The following is a 19,719-nucleotide window of genomic DNA, read 5'->3' as shown; positions in this document are numbered from 1 at the left end:
TAGGACCTGTGGTCATTCAAAATATTCATCTAGGATATAGGATTGCCTTTACAATGTCTTAAGATGTTATGTTTATAAAGACAGAGCCTACTACTTGCTGTTATCTTTAGAGTAGCTACTCTCAGCAGTGTAATTATAGTTTGTATGACGTTAATGGCATACCTCTGGGAGCACACGTTATTTCATGGCTTTGTAAAAAATGTTATAATTATATAATCACCAGGGATGGCATTCTGTCTGCTCAGGGAGCATATAACATCTCAGCAGTTTTCCATTAGAGCATCACTGATATGGAGTTGGCATAAAGAATTAGGTACCCTCCCTCAGTTCAAGGTTAACACATAGGAATCACAGAATTCACACTCCCATTGAGACTGGTTTGCTCTTTCTCATAACTTTTCCTCATCTAAGTGAGTTATTTGATATGCTAGAAGCTCTTACCTCTAAAATATAACATTTTAAAAGCTCCTTACTGTAAGAATTTAGGACAAACAAAAACACAATGTTCTCCAAGTAGCTAAGTACAAATTAATTATGCAAATTTGCTGGAGTGATAGAGATATTTTCATTTATTGTAAGAAATTTTCATGGAGGATTTAGAAATACTATTAAGTAGAAGTTCCTCAGAAATTACAAATAATGATAAAAATTGATAAAGATGTGGTTTCTCCTGCATGAATTTCCTACTAGAAGATACATGTATGCCAGTGAGCTTCAATAAACAAGGAAGCAAGGCAGAGAGGGTCACTTCTTGGTTTTATTACTTTAAAAAAGCAATAATAAACTCATTATTCACATAAATAACATCTTCATCATTAAAAGTAACTATACTTTCTAAAATGAATTAAAAGAGTGCCTTTTTGTTTTGCATTTTTGCAAATCTCTTTAATGGCCAGTTTAATAGAAAAGAGCTGGATTCTCCTACCTGCTTTTTTATTCAATCTGTTAAGATGTGTTCTTTTGGTTGAAACATATGAAGACAATTCCGCCTAACAAAGATATATATTTGGGAAAGGGTGGTGCATTTTAATAGCAGTCTCAGATAACTGTGGATATTCTCCTTTGATACTATACCAAATCTTGACTAGTGGCAGTTTCTAAAAGTAGTTGCAAGGTGGAATCTGAAAGCCCATCAATGAAGTTTCCATATTCTCTTACATTAAAATCCATTCCTCTATTTTGCGCTTTGAATGGATCTTTTGCCCATGCATAATTTTGTAACACCCTGAACTGAACATTTGTGAAATATAGTTCCCTGAGTTATACTCACTTTTCAAATGTTGCCACATTATATACCAAATATATATAAAAAAACACATTTTCAACATAGACCCCACCTTATCTTAAAAGTCTCTAAGTATTAGGAAGCTGGAAAACTCATAGTAGTGGCTATGACAGGCTCACCTCATTCGTTTTTGAGCAAATGTCTACTGAACACCCACATCTCAATAATCACAGGAGGCATGTAAATTGTTCTTTCAAAAAAAATGATACTGCATTGAAAAAAGTGGCTACTTCAGTTTGCCACTTGATCAAGTGCACAAGTGTTTCTTCTTGAGACAACCAAGAGTATTTTGTTTGAAGCAGAAGGGCTCTGTGGATATTTACCATTTCATCACACAAAATATTTAAATATTAAAACCCTCAAAGGTTTAAATTTAATAAGATTAATAACTTTTACCACTTCCACATTCTTAACTGAAACTGGCTCTTTATTTTTAAACAGTGAAAATGTGGTGATGAAGAATATGAAAATTTGGTATCCCTGCCTTCATTTGTGCTAAGGCATCTCTATTCAGTATTGCTTTTGCAGCATCAGTGCAAATATCAATACTGTGAAAAAGGCAAATAAAGTCTTTGAATGATATTTAGAAGGTTTGACCCCATGGATTTCCTAAGAGTATCTAAGAGACGCCTAGTGGGGTATGGAGCACAATTTGAGCACACTGCACAAGCTCAAAAACCTTTCTTGAGCTCTAGACCCATATGTTCAAAGTCCAGTAGATGTCTTATAGGCACTGCTCTTTCAAGGATCTTAACTGATTATTGGTCATATTTCTTCCTTTTCCCTCAAGCTGTTCCTCTTTCATTTCCTGTCTCTGACACCATCATTACACAAGTCACTCAAGCTAAAGACCTGGGCGTCACTCTTGATTGTTCTTCTCTGTAACCATTTATATCTAATTAGTCACCAAGTCTGATCTCTTACATTTACTCATTTCTGTCCAACACTACTAAGACTGAGTTAGTTCAAGCCTTTAGCATCTCAAAAAAACTGCCCTATAACCAGTTTTCTTCCCCTAATCTCCTTCTCCTCCTATGCATCCTCTACTCTCCTACTAAAGTTAGCCTTTGAAAAAGCAAATTTTGATGATGCAATATGGAGAAACAGAGGCTCTGTGTCACACATACTGACCTCAATTCCTCCTCTGCCACTTCTCAGCTGAATGACCTTGGCAAATTACTCAAGCTCTCTCTGTTATACTTTTGCCTTTGTAAAAGACAAAATTAGTAAAAGTATTTATCACATATGGTTGCAAAGACAGAATGAGACAATTCACACAGAGTGTTATCTAGGTGGATTCATAGAGTGTTATCACATAGCCTGACATCTAGCGAGTTAGTAATAAACATTAAGGGTTATTATTTTGTCAATTCCCTCCTTAAAATTCTCCCAATATGATTGTAAACATTAACCGACATGTCTTTCTCACTTCTAGACTATGATCTCCTTGCAGTTAGAAAGTTTACCTTATCACTTTATCCCAGGGCATAGCACAGTGCCTGAAACATAGTTGATACTTAATAATTATCAGTTAATGACTGCAAAGTGTTCTCTGAATTATCTACAAGTGTAGACCTTGAATTTTTTGTCTTATGTCTCAATTCTTGAAGATTCTACCTAATTACCAGATGAAAACATACTGTAATATATAAACACATACAAGCTAAGTTATATACTAGGATTGACCTGCTGACATATTGTCCTCAATTGGCAAAATCCTAAGCCATTTTTGAAACACGTCTTTTAAAAACTTGTCAAAGCAAGTCTTAACATGTCCATTGATGGGCTTGAGGAAGGGTAGGGTGGGTCTATAAAACTCATTAAATTATATGTAATTTTTAGAGAATATCATGTATGCATGTTGGAGAGAAGAATGTCTTTTGCTTTCTTCACATTCTCAAATGAGGTCTGTGATCCAGACAAGGTTAATAACAACACACTACTTAATAACCAAGAGATCACTGAGGAAATCAAAAAATACCTCGAAACAAATGACAATGAAAACATGACGACTCAAAACCTACGTGATGTAGCAAAAGCAATTCTAAGAGGGAAGTTTATAGCAATACAATCCTACCTTAGGAAATAAGAAACATCTCAAATAAACAACCTAACCTTAAACCTAAAGCAATTAGAGAAAGAAGAACAAAAATACCCCAAAGTTAGCAGAAGAAAAGAAATCATAAAGATCAGATCAGAAATACATGAAAAAGAAATGAAGGAAACGATAGCAAAGATCAATAAAACTAAAAGCTGGTTCTTTGAGGAGATAAACAAAATTGATAAACCATTAGCCAGACTTATCAAGAAAAAAAGGGAGAAGACTCAAATCAATAGAATTAGAAATGAAAAAGTAAAAGTAACAACTGACACTGCAGAAATACAAAGGATTATGAGAGATTACTACAAGCAACTGCATGCCAATAAAATGGACAACCTGGAAGAAATGGACAAATTCTTAGAAATGCACAACCTTCCAAGACTGAAGAAATAGAAAGGAAGAAATAGATAGGAAGAAATAGAAAATATGAACAGACCAATCACAAGCACTGAAATTGAAACTGTGATTAAAAATCTTCCAACAAACAAAAGCCCAGGACCAGATGGCTTCACAGGCGAATTCTATCAAACATTTAGAGAAGACCTAACACCTATCCTTCTCAAACTCTTCCAAGATATAGCAGACAGAGGAACACTCCCAAACTCATTCTACAAGGCCACCATCACCCTGATACCAAAACCAGACAAAGATGTCACAAAGAAAGAAAACTATAGGCCAGTATCACTGATGAACATAGATGTGAAAATCCTCAACAAAATACTAGCAAACAGAATCCAAAAGCACATTAAAAGGATCATACACTATGATCAAGTGGGGTTTTTATCCCAGGAATGCAAGGATTCTCCAATATATGCAAATCAATCAACATGATACACCATATTAACAAATTGAAGGAGAAAAACCATATGATCATCTCAATAGATGCAGAGAAAGCTTTTGACAAAATTCAACACCCATTTATGATAAAAAAAAAAAACCCTCCAGAAAGTGGGCATAGAGGGAATTTTCCTCAACATAATAAAGGCCATATATGATAAACCCACAGCCAACATCGTCCTCAATGGTGAAAAATTGAAAGCATTTCCACTAAGATCAGGAACAAGACAAGGTTGCCCAGTCTCACCATTATTATTCAAAATAGTTTGGAAGTTTTAGCCACAGCAATCAGAGAAGAAAAGGAAATCAGAAAACAAGAAGTAAAGCTGTCACTGTTTGCAGATGACATGATACTATACATAGAGAATCCTAAAGATGCTACCAGAAAACTACTAGAGCTAATCAATGAATTTGGTAAAGTAGCAGGATACAAAATTAATGCACAGAAATCTCCTGCATTCCTATACACTAATGATGAAAAATCTGAAAGTGAAATTAAGAAAACACTCCCATTTACCATTGCAACAAAAAGAATAAAATATCTAGGAATAAACCTACCTATGGAGACAAAAGACCGTATGCAGAAAAGTATATGACACTGATGAAAGAAATTAAAAATGATATAAATAGATGGAGAGATATACCATGTTCTTGGATTGGAAGAATCAACACTGTGAAAATGACTCTACTACTCAAAGCAATCTACAGATTCAGTGCAATACCTATCAAACTACCAGTGGCATTTTTCACAGAACTAGAACAAAAAATTTCACAATTTGTATGGAAACACAAAAGACCCCAAATAGCCAAAGCAATCTTGAGAAAGAAAAATGGAGCTGGAGGAATCAGGCTCCCTGACTTCAGACTATACTACAAATCTACAGTAATCAAGACAGTATGGTACTGGCACAGAAACAGAAATATAGATCAATGGAACAGGATAGAAAGCCCAGAGATAAACCCACGCACATATGGTCACCTTATCTTTGATAAAGGAGGCAAGAATATACAATGGAGAAAAGACAGCCTCTTCAATAAGTGGTGCTGGGAAAACTGGACAGCTACATGTAAATGAATGAAATTAGAACACTCCCTAACACCATACACAAAAATAAACTCAAAATGGATTAAAGACCTAAATGTAAGGCCAGACACCATCAAACTCTTAGAGGAAAATATAGGCAGAACACTCTATGACATAAATCACAGCATGATCCTTTTTGACCCACCTCCTGGAGAAATGGAAATAAAAACAAAAATAAACAAATGGGACCTAATGAAACTTAAAAGCTTGTGCACAGCAAAGGAAACCATAAACAAGATGAAAAGACAACCCTCAGAATGGGAGAAAATATTTGCAAATGAAGCAACTGACAAAGGATTAATCTCCAAAATTTACAAGCAGCTCATGCAGCTCAATATCAAAAAAACAAACAACCCAATCCAAAAATGGGCAGAAGACCTAAATAGACATTTCTCCAAAGAAGATATACAGATTGCCAACAAACACATGAAAGAATGCTCAACATCATTAATCATTAGAGAAATGCAAATCAAAACTACAATGAGGTATCATTTCACACCAGTCAGAATGGCCATCATCAAAAAATCTACAAACAATAAATGCTGGAGAGGCTGTGGAGAAAAGGGAACCCTCTTGCACTGTTGGTGGGAATGGAAATTGATACGGCCACTATGGAGAACCGGATGGAGGGTTCCTTAAAAAACTAAAAATAGAACTACCATATGACCCAGCAATCCCACTACTGGGCATATACCGTGAGAAAACCATAATTCAAAAAGAGTCATGTACCATAATGTTCATTGCAGCTCTATTTACAATAGCCAGGACAGGGAAGCAACCTAAGTGTCCATCAACAGATGAATGGATAAAGAAGATGTGGCACATATAAACAATGGAATGTTACTCAGCAATAAAAAGGAATGAAACTGAGTTATTTGTAGTGAGGTGGATGGACCTAGAGACTCTCATTCAGAGTGAAGTAAGTCAGAAAGAGAAAAACAAATACCGTATGCTAACACATATATGGAATCTAAAAAAAAAAAAAAAGGTCATGAAGAACCTAGGGGCAAGACAGGAATAAAGACACAGACCTACTAGGGAATGGACTTGAGGCTATGGGCAGGGGGAAGGGGTGGGATAGAGAGAGTGGGAGGGAGGGTGATGCAAGTGGGAATAGATACGGGGACATATGTATAAATGATTCACTTTGTTATAAAGCAGAAACTAACACACCATTGTAAAGCAATTATACTCCAATAAAGATGTTAAAAAAAAACGATAAAAACAAATCAGAGAATATGAAAGTTAAGCTCCTCTTAGTAACATTAACTTGTCCGACGTTGATTATATATAATTCCACTATTGCTGGTTAGTGTTCTAAGTGTACACTTTATTATAAGGCATAAGAAATGTAAAGAAATTAATGCTGTTATTAAAACTCTAACTTTTCACTCCCTTGAGTTATGAAGGTTGAAATCTGCAATCTTAACATTGTATTAGCATGAGATTCTGCAATTTAATGAAATAAACTGGTTGAGAAAATGAACTATGCTCACTCAATAAAAATGCTGTCTGTTTTCTTGAATGGAACACTTAGAGCGCCTCATTTAATGGTAACAGATGAAAACTTTAATAATTTAGTAGTTTTTATAAACACTGATAAAGTTACCTCATAAAACGATATTATTGTATATACCTACAAAATCTGTAAAATAATGTTATATCAAGTTATCAAAATTCTTATCCATTAAATAATGGAGACAAATTCATATACAGTATAGTGTTATCTACCTGTCAAATATATAATTAATTCAATTACTGTTATTGCATTTGTAAAGGAACTAAAAAAGCACTTGATGGAAGGAATAATAAATAAGATCCCATTGTTCTTATGAAGTCTGTAATGAACTACAGACTAAAAGCAATGAAAGATAGAAAAACAAACATAAATGATAAGTGAAATTTAAATTAAAAAAATAATAAAATAAAATTAAACCCCCCCAAGAGGGCCAGAGTCTTTGCAGGGTTCGTTCAGTGATACATAAAGTGTATAGAACAGTATCTGGGCTATAATAGCTGCTCAGAAACATTTGTTGAAATAAATTCACTTGGATGGTATCTTCAATAATACAGAAGTTCAAAAGCTCCTCTTTATAGGTAGTGAAAGTCCTTGAGAAAGGTTTAACAGCAGGGCAAATTTGAATAACCAGCATAGCAACTATGCACTCCCCCCCCCCAAAAAAAAGACCAACAAAATCAAGTATTTCCACAATGAAAATCCATCAAAGGATATTGTCTGAGACTAGTGGCTGCACTTCAGGTTATTTTACTCATAGTTACCTCATGGGGATAGACATCGAAGGTAGGTGCATTAAATTCAGAAAGACACTATTTAAATGATCACATTTCCTTGGAAAGCATCATGTGTGTGGGGTGGGGGAGTAGCTCATACATGATATGGTGATGGTGGTGTTGGTGATGATGGTGGTGATGATGATGGTCTCATATTTCTCACACCACTTGAGATGTTCATCTAATTAATCCCTGAGAAGCATCAGGAAAGCTTGGTGAGTCTTCCTTAGGTGGATGCAAAAGGACAAAATTAAATCTAAGAGGATTGAGAAAGAGGTAATGGCAAGTAGTATAAGCCTCCCATAAATGGGAGACACGGTGAGATGTTAACAGAGTGGAATGATACCCATTCTAGCGTGGGTCAATTAAAATTATTCTTTGGAACCTATAGCACAAATATATATGCCAACTTGTTTATTCACATATTCAACAAATATTTATTGAGTATTTGGTATATTATTATGGGCCCTCTAGGAAGGCTACGCATGTTCAAGTCCTACTCTACTGCCAGTGATATGCCGATGAGTAAGGCATGGCATCTGCTTTCTAAGGATATTATAATAAACTACAGGAATTAAGAAGCAACAGTTACTACACATAAAGTTAGAAAGATACAATCTTATATTTCTAAAAAGTACAGATATGATTAATCCCTAAACATACCTTTAATAATGGCTAAAGCACATCTATTAAGGTGCAGCAAGATAGGAGCCTTTCACTTTGGTCTTTCATATTCTTTGTTAGAAAGAATGCTGGATCTAGGAGACTGCATTTACTCACAATGAGGTTGTGAGGTATGTTTTGATCAGGTTTTATGGAGGATAGAGCAGGCTGGCTGCTCTGATGTCTGTTTATATCAGAGGAACTATGTCTCAGCTACCTTGCATGTACAAAAATGGTTAATGCTAAACTCCTGACTCAGATAAGACCTGACCTTTATCTCGCAAGATATATATTATCATTGTCAAGGCACACGAGCCTACTTTGTTTGGTTCTAAATTGATAGCCTTTTCAATATCATTTGAACAACAAAATAATCATTAGAGGCTTTAGTAACACAATCAGCAATGGCTTCTTAAAGTTCCATTCAGAAAGACCTCCAAGAGCTGCCAGCATTCCCAGAAGCCATGCCTCTGTTAGCCCTTTTAGGGAGGTGTCTTAGTCTCTTCAGGCTGCTATAACAAAATACCACAGACTGGGTGGCTTATTACAACAAAAATTTATTTCTCACAGTTCACTCGTTATCTGGTGAGAGCCTGCCTTCTGGTTCAGGGATGGCACCTTCTAGATGTAACCTCACGTGGTGGAAGGGGCAAACTAGTTCTTTGGGGTATCTTTTTTTTTTTTTTTTTTTTTTTTTTTCTTTTTGCGGTGTGCGGGCCTCTCACTGTTGTGGCCTCTCCCGTTGCGGAGCACAGGCTCCGGATGCGCAGGCCCACCGGCCATGGCTCACGGGCCCAGCCGCTCCGCGGCATATGGGATCCTCCCAGACCAGGGCACGAACCCGTATCCCCTGCATCGGCAGGCGGACTCTCAACCACTGCGCCACCAGGGAGGCCGGGGTATCTTTTTATAAGGGCTCTACCATCAAGACCTAATCACCTCCCAAATGCCCCACCTCCTAATACCAATCCCCTTGACAGTTAGGATTCCAACAAAGGAATTCTGGCGGGGGGGGTGGTGGACACAAACGTTCAGTCCATAACAGGAGGAAAACTGTGGCCAGACTCATCTGTAACAATCACTTCATTCTGCAGAATGGTGGTTTGTAGGACACCTAAGAGAAATCTTCACCATATTTGAAATCAAAGAGGCAGCATTATAGTGTTCAATAACTTCCTATTTATCTTCATCTAGAAAATGTACTTTTTAGTGTCAAACATGAGCGCTTCCTTCTTGAGCTTACTCAGCTCCTTAATGCAGTTGCTGCTGAGTTTGCAAATCCACATAACTGAAGGGCCCAGATGCAGAAGTTAAAAAGCTGGGTAAGGGGCTTCCCTGGTGGCGCAGTGGTTGAGAGTCTGCCTTCCGATGCAGGGGACACGGGTTCATGCCCCGGTCTGGGAAGATCCCCCATGCCGCGGAGCGGCTAGGCCCGTGAGCCATGGCCGCTGAGCCTGCACGTCCGGAGCCTGTGCTCCACAACGGGAGAGGCCACAACAGTGAGAGGCCTGCGTACCGCAAAAAAAAAAAAAAAAAAAAAAAAATGCTGGGTAAGAATGAGGGCTCTTTGTTTTCATAACTGTATATACACAGCCCCAAACCTGTTAGGACTACTTGAGTATTTTAAGGGCTGGAAGACCCTGATAATGAGTTTAAGAACTATTTACTGAAGACCAAAAAAAGGCTTGGAAAATCTTCAAAGCAACAGATCATATAGATGCTAGTTAACATTTTTGAGTTTAAACCCTATTAGAAACAACTTATTCAAAACAGTGTAAAGATCTGGACTTAACTACTTGGGTAAATGTCGCTCATACTATAGTTTCAATGAAAAATAGTTATGTGACACCGAAGGCCACAAACATATTTCATCCAGTTTTATTGCCTCACGTTTCCCCATTGAACTAGGTATTTGAGGGAAAGAACTATGTGGGAAATAACCTCTCATATCCTCCTCTTTTCCAGAGCAGAGCAAAAATAGCACTTAGCATGTACAACAGAAATGACAGCTCTTATTAATAATGCTCATATCAGTCAGTGAAATATCTAAAAGAAGTTTCTCTCACATTTTCATCAAGACAGTGTGCTAGATTACATAATAGAGAGATCAAGGCACCAGCCAGGCAGGAGCAGTATAAAGAAATTTAGAGAGAGAAAGACAGAAACAGAGAAGAAGAGAGATTGAGAAAGAGAGATGAGAAGAAGAGAAATAAAGGCAGAAAATTCTGAAGAAACTACTTACTTTCATAATAAATATACATTTTTCTCATATTTGGAAAAGTTAAAATTTTACAGTTGAAATTGTCTTTTCATTTTTATTAAATATGGCATGAGGCAACATAATCTGTTCTGGGTTTATGGACTTGAAAGCCATAATCTCAGCCTTGTCAAGATAAGCATTAACAACTAATATTTTAAAATAGAATTAATTAGTGACTCACACTCTCATTTTCCTTCCAGGACAAAGACTCTTCTTCCCTATTCCATTAACATCTCAACTACTGGATTTCCTCTGATGTTTTTCAAAAAACATTTTGAGTGACACAGTCAACAGAGTGAAAAGGCAACCTAAAGAATGGTGGAAAATATTTGCAAATCATATATCTAAAAGCTGTTAATATTTAGAATATATAGAGAACTAAAACCAACAACAACAAAAACCCCAAATAACTCAATTAAAAAATGGGCAAAGAACTTGAATAGACATTTTTTTCACAGACGATTATAAATATGAAAACATAGAGCATATGAAAACATGCTCAACATCACTAATTGTTGGAAAAATGCAAATCAAAACCACAATGAGATACCACTTATACCCGTCAGTATGGCTACGACCAGAAAAACATAAAATAATCAATGTTAGGGAGGATGTGGAGAAATTGGAACTCTTCTGCACTGCTAGTGGAAATGTAAAATGGTGCAGCCACTATGGAAAACAGTATAGTGATTCTTCAAAAAATTAAAAATAGAATTACCATATATTCAGCAATTCCACTTCTGGGTATATATACAAATGAACTGAAAGTAGGGTCTCTAAGAGATATCTGTACACGTATGTTCATAGCAGCGATATTCATAACAGTTAAAAGGTAGAAATGTCCATGGATGTATGAATGGTTAAATAAAATGTGGTATATACATACAATAGAATATCATTCAGCCTTTAAAGGAAGGAGATTCTGACCACATGGCTGAACTTTGAGGACATTATGCTGAGAGAAATAAGCCAATTAAAAAATATTGTATGATTCCACTTACACAAGAGACCTAGAGTAGTCAAATTCATAGAAAGTAGAATGGTGGTTGCTAGGGAACGGAGGAGAGGAAAAGTGGGAGTTGTTGTTGTTTAAATTTTTTTAATTTATTTTTTTATACAGCACGTTCTTATTAGTTATCTGTTTTATACATATTAGTGTATATACATCAATCCCAATCTCCCAATTCATCCCATCACCACCACCCCCCTGCCACTTTCCCTCATTGGTGTCCATAAGTTTGTTCTCTACATGTGTCTCTATTTCTGCCCTGCAAACTGGTTTATCTGTACAATTTTTCTAGATTCCACATATACGTGTTAATATACGATATTTGTTTTTCTCTTTCTGACTTACTTCACTCTGTATGACAGTCTCTAGATCCATCCACGTCCCTACAAATGACCCAATTTCATTCCTTTTTATGGCTGAGTAATATTCCATTGTATATATGTACCACATCTTCTTTACCCATTCGTCTGTCGATGGGCATTTAGGGGGAGTTGTTTAATGGATATAGAGTTTGTTTTGCAAGATGAAAAGGTTCTGGAGATTGGTTGCACAATAATTTAAATATATTTAACAATACTGAATTACACACTTAAAAATGGTTATGATGATAAATTTAATGTACTATGTATTCTACCACAATTAAAAATAATCCAGACTTTAGTAAAAAAAATTTTGAAATGTCTCAATCTTACAACTTATGTGGCAGAAAAGCACACTGCCAGGTGAAAAATATATGACCAATTATGTTCAAATAGGGTCGAAGGGATCAATCAAATGATCATTCCTCAAATTTTAGTACTTTTTATCCAGCCAGTTCTCCTAAGTTTTAGGCATCTGAACTATACCTTTTGGTTCACCAAAGATTCTCTCAGAAATATCTGCATAAAATTATGCATTTTTTAAGATAAGAGAAAGTTCTGCTCATTTCTCTTTTAATCTTTGATCTATTCATACTATAAGAGCAATTCAACATTTCTTACCCTGTGGGGGGTCTTCTCTCTATGACTGTGCTGAACACCCTTTCCTGTGGGCTACCATTATGGCTTACAAGTAACTCATTTATTGAGTTTACTGCCCAATTACCTTTTTCCTAAGGTGTGAGCTCCTTAAGGGTAAGCATGCTTCTTCTTCATCTATGTGTCCCAAGAACTCAGCAGAGAGCCAGGCAAGACATAAAAGTTTAGTATTTATTTATGGGATAATGGTGAAGCTAACTCTTGTAAAACCATCTTAAATAATTGAGAAGTTAGTTCCTCTTAGAGATCAGAACTATGGAGGGATAAAAGCCCACTTGCTCCTTCATCTTACTAAATATTATTTTACCAAAAAATAAAATATAATTTTTTCTTTTTTGATTTGAATGTCAAGAAACTAAATGCCAAAAGTTTGTCCTAAATAAAAGTTTACCCCTAGCACTAGTAACCTAGTATGAGTAATCTGGTATTATTACACCAATACCCCATCCTGTCTTATCCTTGCATCCATGCTACTGTAACATTATCTTGTTATAAACTATCTCAAGTCTATTTCAGAAGGAAGTGAGATATGATTAAAATATGTAAAATATGCAATATAAGGCTAAATATGAAGGAGCTGCTTCAAAGTTGTCTTTAGTTTCTTTTCTTTGTTCCATGAATAATGTCTCCCACATTTCCGTAGAATCCTAAACAGCTGTGCTCTCATTACTGCAATATCTGTTCTTATATGCTTTATCTTGTCTGGTTCAGTTCTGAGTAGGCGGTATAGTCTGTTCTCCATAATTTGTTTTCTAATGTATATCCACTTGTGTGTCATATTAGTTATTCTATTTTTCCTTAAACTGCAGCTAAATTAAGCTATTTTTCAAAGTAATAGGACAACCTAATGAAGACTCTTTCTATGTAAGATATGCACACTTTAGTTGGTATAATTAAGACAACAGAAAATATGATTTCCTTCATAACAATCTTAAACTGCAGAATTTAGGAGATCTACATCTAGATTTAGATTTAGGATAAACTGTGATGCTTTAGAAAAGTCTTTTGACTCCTTAGGACTAGATTACCTCAAAAGTTCTTTCCAAGTCTAAAATTATGGATCTATCACTAATGTCTAGAATGATAGTTGAGGTGCTAAGCCCTTGCCTGGAAATAAGCATAAGTACTCATCAGTTTATACAATGCTTTCTATAAAAAGAAGCTACCCTGAATATCATGTTAAAATAGTTCTTTATTCAGATTAACATAAAATAAAAAATTCAAACTGTAGAATGCCAGATTATGCTTGCATTTGCTATGAGCTTCTTAATTAAGTATATTGTCAACATTATACTACTTTCAATACAACGTAGTTGCAAATATAGCTTCTCAATAATCACACAATTTCTCATCTTGGTATCCAGTACAGACATTAGTCTGGTCCAACTTACAACACTTTGTGTTTAAAGTACTTTAGTTCTCTACTCTAAATATCAATCAAAATATCCAATCAATATATGAGGATTTCTTATGCCTTAGTAATTAAAGCCAATTTCCCCCTCAGACTAATTTCATCGCTGAAATATACTGCAAGTTTATTCCTACTCTCACTGTTATTTGCTCCTTGAAAAACATATCAGACCCTTTCCTGACAAACCAAATACCCTGAGTTTTGCAAGGCTGATCTGGATCGTTCACATCTTCTGTGAAGCATTATCGGGCTATCTAGTACTCAGGCGGCTTAAAATGACCTATCCATTTTCTACATTTTTGTAGTACCACAGACTTCATACCTAACTTCTAATTTAACACCTAGTAATACATCAACTCCAGAATAGAGCAGCTAGTTCATCTATAAGCACGTATCCTCCTTCTTGCCACACGTTAAGACTTCATTGCCCAAGCTCTTTGCATCTGGGTGAACCTTATGACTAGTTCTGGCCAATGCCATGTGGGCAAATACGATGTTCAACTACTCTGATGCCTGGCCTATGACACTTTTAAAATCTTTCATGCACTTTCCTCCTCTGTACTTTTCTTCTGGCTGTACACAGAGGATTCAATAAGGACTATAAGCTTCTAGGTGATCACAAAGGTCCTAAGTACCTCCATGAATGAAGGGATGGAATGAAGCTCCTCCCTCTGCCCCAATATACAACTTTATATGGTATCCTTTTTTTTCTTGGGTCGTTTTTTACTCCCCTCATTGACCACAAATGACTGAGGATATACCTCAATGCTTTTTGAAATTCTGTATATAAGCAAATACAATTATTTAATAACATTCATTCAACATGAGCATATTTTAATAGAAAATACATATTGTCTTTAGATTTATACTCTCATCGTTCAATAATATGCATTCCATATTCATAAAATATTCTAAATATTTAATTATTTTTAAAAATTGCATACTATTCAATGATCATGCTAATCATATATCTGTATAATTTTTAAAAGTAAAACAAAAAATTAACGCTTTAGTATTCACTATGAAAGAGAATAATGGCCAGATTTTCTTCTGATTGTTGTTCTCTATAGGTACTATAATAAGTAATATAAAGCTAGAAATTGAAAAAAGAAAATCTGTAAGAGTCCATGAACACATTCTCAAGTCACTGAAATAACACACAGTTGGTGTATGAATGAGTTCATGAATCATTTATCAGCGGTGACAGAAATAGAAATTATTTCCCTCAGAAGTCTATCTTTGTTACAGTACCCTGTAAATATGTTCAATATTTGAATCTTTACTTTTAGGGAGGGAACTAACATTAATTGAAGGCTTATTCTGTGCCAGGTGCTTTACATAAATCATTGTACTTACCCCTCACAACAACTCCTTGAGATAGTTATTTTTATCCCCATTGCAGAGATGAAATACCTTAATGAAGAAAGAACGCAGCTCACAAATGGCAGAGCCCTGACTGGAACCCACACCTGCCTTATTCTTTCATACTTTTTCTCTCTAACACAGAATTCTCTCCAGCATCTCTCATCTATGTACTTTTTCACGACACTTTGTGTTTAAAGTACTTTACTTCTCTATTCTAACTATCAACATAAAAGTTCAACCAGTTATAATTATTTAGTGAGTTTCAACACTATGCTAGACAGAATAAAGTTTTAAAATTCATGCAAAAGTTTGCCTTTTATGAAAGGTCACATTGAAAGATGTCCACCTCCATTATAGATGATCCTTTCTATACCATTTTTCTCCTCTCCTCCTTGTAAATCTTGGCTTTTAATCTCCTGTCACCAGATTATTTTGCTCATTTTCTTCATTGTTGAAGTCACTTAATGACCTTGCAATTAACTCCTCCAAGTTTCCCAACTATTTTAGCTCTGGCCTAATGGTCACTCTTTCCAACATGACTCTTTTTTTTTTTTTTTTTTTCCCTTTAGGCAAGTCAGCTGACAGCTTTATTGCATTGGGGAAGTGGATAGATCGCTCAGGAGTTCTTGATGGGGCGAGTCCGCTTTCTCTTCGCCATCACAGGCTTCTGGCTGCGCAGGCCTACTGGATGGCGACCACGTGCAAACCCGGGCAGTACTTGTTCTTTCGGATCACGTGCCGGATGCTGCTGAGGGTGGCCCGGGAGTTCTTGTTGATGGTGGTCCACATGTAGGAAGTAGCTGCCTTTCGCTGGCTGGATCTCCGCTTCATGACCACCACGACCCCTTTGCCGTCTGCCGCCGGCTCCACGCCCACAGTCCAGGGATGAATGAACCTGTTGTACCGGAAGGCACTGCGGGCCTTCAGGTTATTGGGCTCGGTGCTATACGTCTGCTTGTTCCTCTTGATCAAGAAGCTGGTGCGGTTCAGCATGATCATCCATTGCAGATGCGCTGACGTGGCGGCAGCTCCTCTCGTGGCGGCGGCCGGATATGCTCCAACATGCCTCTTGATTTAATTGACAACTTCAATATATACATATATGATCCTTCCTGACATATGGCCTCTTGATTGCTTAATCTTCTTCCCTCTAAATATCTTGTCTTCCCTATTATCTCAGCCAATTAACTGCCTGGCCATTTCTAGACCTATTCATTGTTAGTAATGCCCATACTTTTACAATTCTGTTTCATGCAGTCTCAGTTCTCCGACCATCATCTCTCTTTCCAGCTCATTTGCTGCAGTATCTCAATCTTAACAGTCATATGCCCACTGGGACCTTCAATCTATTGAAGGACACACATCTCAGTCCGTCAACTCCCTTCACTAGGCAAAATTACAATTCTGCTTGGATTTAAATCTCTTCAACACCTACACTTGTACAGCTAAATATGCATGTAGAAACACACAGCAACTCTGAATGATCTCACTTCAAAAATTCAATTTTAAAAAGTGTTGGAGGACTCTGAAGGCTGCCCACAATCATACTATATTTCACTAGTACATGTACTTTTCACTCTCCTTGAGGACGATTTCATACATCCTCCTTTCTTCTTAAATTTCTAACACCTCCATTCTAATACCCCCAGTTGATGGCTTTGCTTTGTCTCCACTGAGAAAACTTAAGCAACTAGAAGGAATCTCCAGAAACTCTCACAGCGACATGTATTCACCCACAATTGAACCCGTACACTTTGCTTTCTCTCAAGTTTCTGGATAATGATTATTTACTCCTCTCTAAAACCTTCCCTTGTGCACTAAATACAATTTCCATCACTTATCCAAGAACTGCACAATGGAATTGATTCCCTTTTCTCTGCATTATTAATTTTTTATTATGTAGTAGAGAAAATCACCACCAGCAAAAATGTTATTTTTCTCCCATTTTAAAAGAATCATCTTTTAAACCCCGTTTCACCTACCAGCTATAACTGATTATCTTCTTCCTTCTGCAGCAAAATATCTTCAGATATTTGACTATACCCAGTAATATCAATTCCATTTCTCCTAATGCTCCTTAATCCTCTCCAGTCAGATTTGCCCCCTGATCATTACACCAAAACTATTCATGTCAAGATCACCAATTACCTCCAAATTGCTAAATCCAATGGTCACTTTTCAGTTCTTATCATACTTATCAACATCAAGTATATTGTCCTTGACATATTTTCTTCACTTTGCTTCCATGATACCACACTCTTGATTCTCTTCTAACAATATTATTTTTACATCTCAACCTTCTTTGTTGGTTTCTCCTCCTCTTCCAGACCTCTTAACGTTGGAGTTCCCTAGATCTCAGTCCTTTATTCTCTCCCTCTCCTCTGTCTGCATCCACTACACCGTGGCCTCAATCAGCATATACATTTTAATAACAGCAACCATGTCACCCAAATTTAAACTTCTTGCCCAGACATGTTTTCTGAACTTCAAACTCCTATACACAACTGCCTACCTGCCAGATGCATTGAGTTGCCAAATAGATACCTCCCATTGACTTGCCCAAAACTGAACTTCTCATTCCCTTCCTCCTGCACACCTATTCCACTCAGTCTGTTTTGTTTTTTCATTTAAATCGATGACCCATCCTTTCAGTTGCTTTCAGACAAAAATCTCGGCTTCATTCCAGATACTTCCCTTCTCACATCCATATCCAATTCTGGGGAAATCCTGTTGTAATATCTTAAAATATATCCAGAACCTAATCATTTCTCACAATTCTCATTGCTACCACCTTGATACCAAGCCATGATTATTATTATTCCAGTGATTACTGAAATCATCTCTTAACTGGTTTTCCTGTTTCCATCTATGTGCAAATGATCTTAACACAACAGCCAGTGATCCTTGTCAAATCTAAATCATATCAAATCTCTCCTCTGCTACAAACCCTCTACCAGTCCTCTTCTTAGAGTGAAACTCAAGTCATTACAAGCACCAACAAGGCACTATAGTAACTGCAAGATCAGGCTCCACTTCCTTTCTGATCTAATTGTTCCCTCACTCATTCACCTCCAGCCACCTGAACCCCTTACTGAACACACCAGACATACTTATGCTCTAAAGGCTTTCACTAGCGTAACTCTTTCTTGGGATGTTGTCCTCCAGATATGTGCTTGCCTATGGCCCTGAACTACATCAAGTCTTTGCTCAGATAACATCTTCTCAATGACATCAATTTTCACCATTTAAGTGAAAAATGTAACCTGACCCCCTCTCCTTAGCTTTGCTTTGTTTTCTATAGCATTTATTACTTTCTCTTACCTAAATATTTTGTGTATGTCTGTATGTCTGTGTGTCTGTGTGTTCCCCTAATGTAACCCTAGTGCCTAGAATAGTAGACACATGGTATGTGCTCAATTAATATATAAAATAATAAATGGATCAAATAATGAAGTATAAGCTTATCAAACCTTCACACACACACACACACACACAGGGCTCTAAAGAGAATTGGAAATTTATCCTTTATAATTGAAATACGATGATAATATACATCTAAATGATAATTAATAATTCTATATACAGAATAATAGAGTCTCAAAATTGTGAAGAACCTTAAAGCTCATATAATCTAGTCACGTATGAGATGTTTATGTTTCTTCTACATGTTTTCCCATAATAATTTTCTAGTCTATTACTGAATACTGCAGTAATGGAGGACCTTTTGCATAGTTTGCAATGAGACAACTGAAATTCAAGGTTATTTAATGTTGCCTGATATTTTACAGCAATTAAAGACAGTAGGAATGATAGAATCTGAAACCAGGTCTCTTGCCTCCTAGTGCCCTTCATTACACTCAACTCTGTATAGAACACCTTTAGTGCATTTAAATATATGTTTACTGAATAAACCAAATGACTTATTTTAAACTGGCAGTTACAAAATTTTATATAATTGCAGTCAATTTAAAAACATTATCAAGTGTCTATATATGTAGATAACCCTCAAAATAAAACTTGAAAAACACTCACTCATTTTAAAATTGAAATTATTTTGTAAGTTTTCTCATTATCAGGCAATGAGGCTGATAAAATAGTAGCATCAAGTGATACTAAGCCTAGGGAAAGAGAATTCACAAAATATCTGAGGGAGAGAATTCCACTGGTAACTTCAAAACGCCACTATACTACGCTCTAAGAAATCTGCCTTCATGTTAGAAAGAGGAAGACAAAAATGAAAGCAAGAACAGAAATAATGTAGATAAAACAAAGCCCTTTAAAGTTTCCCTCCCAAAATAACTCAAGCAAAGACTGACTCTATCACTTAGAAAAGTCACTGTACGTTCTACTACTAGGTGAATAGAAAGAGGTACTAAAAAGAAACAAAACCCACAGA

The 19,719-nt window shown here is 36.3% G+C and overlaps 2 protein-coding genes across 2 annotated transcripts in view; both read right to left on the bottom strand.

Moving 5' to 3' along the window:
* Nucleotides 1–19,719, bottom strand: part of KCND2 (potassium voltage-gated channel subfamily D member 2) — a gene marked incomplete at both ends in the record, with an annotated part of 483,187 nt that overhangs the window by 397,761 nt on the left and 65,707 nt on the right. The gene's annotated exons all lie outside the window — the stretch shown is intronic.
* Nucleotides 16,005–16,322, bottom strand: LOC308622668 (large ribosomal subunit protein eL28-like; the record flags this gene model as incomplete). The annotated part of the gene is made up of 1 exon (XM_081244235.1): nt 16,005–16,322. One exon carries the CDS (start codon nt 16,320–16,322, stop codon nt 16,005–16,007), a length of 318 nt encoding a protein of 105 aa, XP_081100361.1.

This window comes from Mesoplodon bidens (genome assembly GCF_964165515.1).
Source record: "Mesoplodon bidens genome assembly, chromosome: 9".
Lineage (NCBI taxonomy): Eukaryota > Metazoa > Chordata > Mammalia > Artiodactyla > Ziphiidae > Mesoplodon > Mesoplodon bidens.
This window is presented reverse-complemented; position numbering and strand designations above follow the sequence as displayed.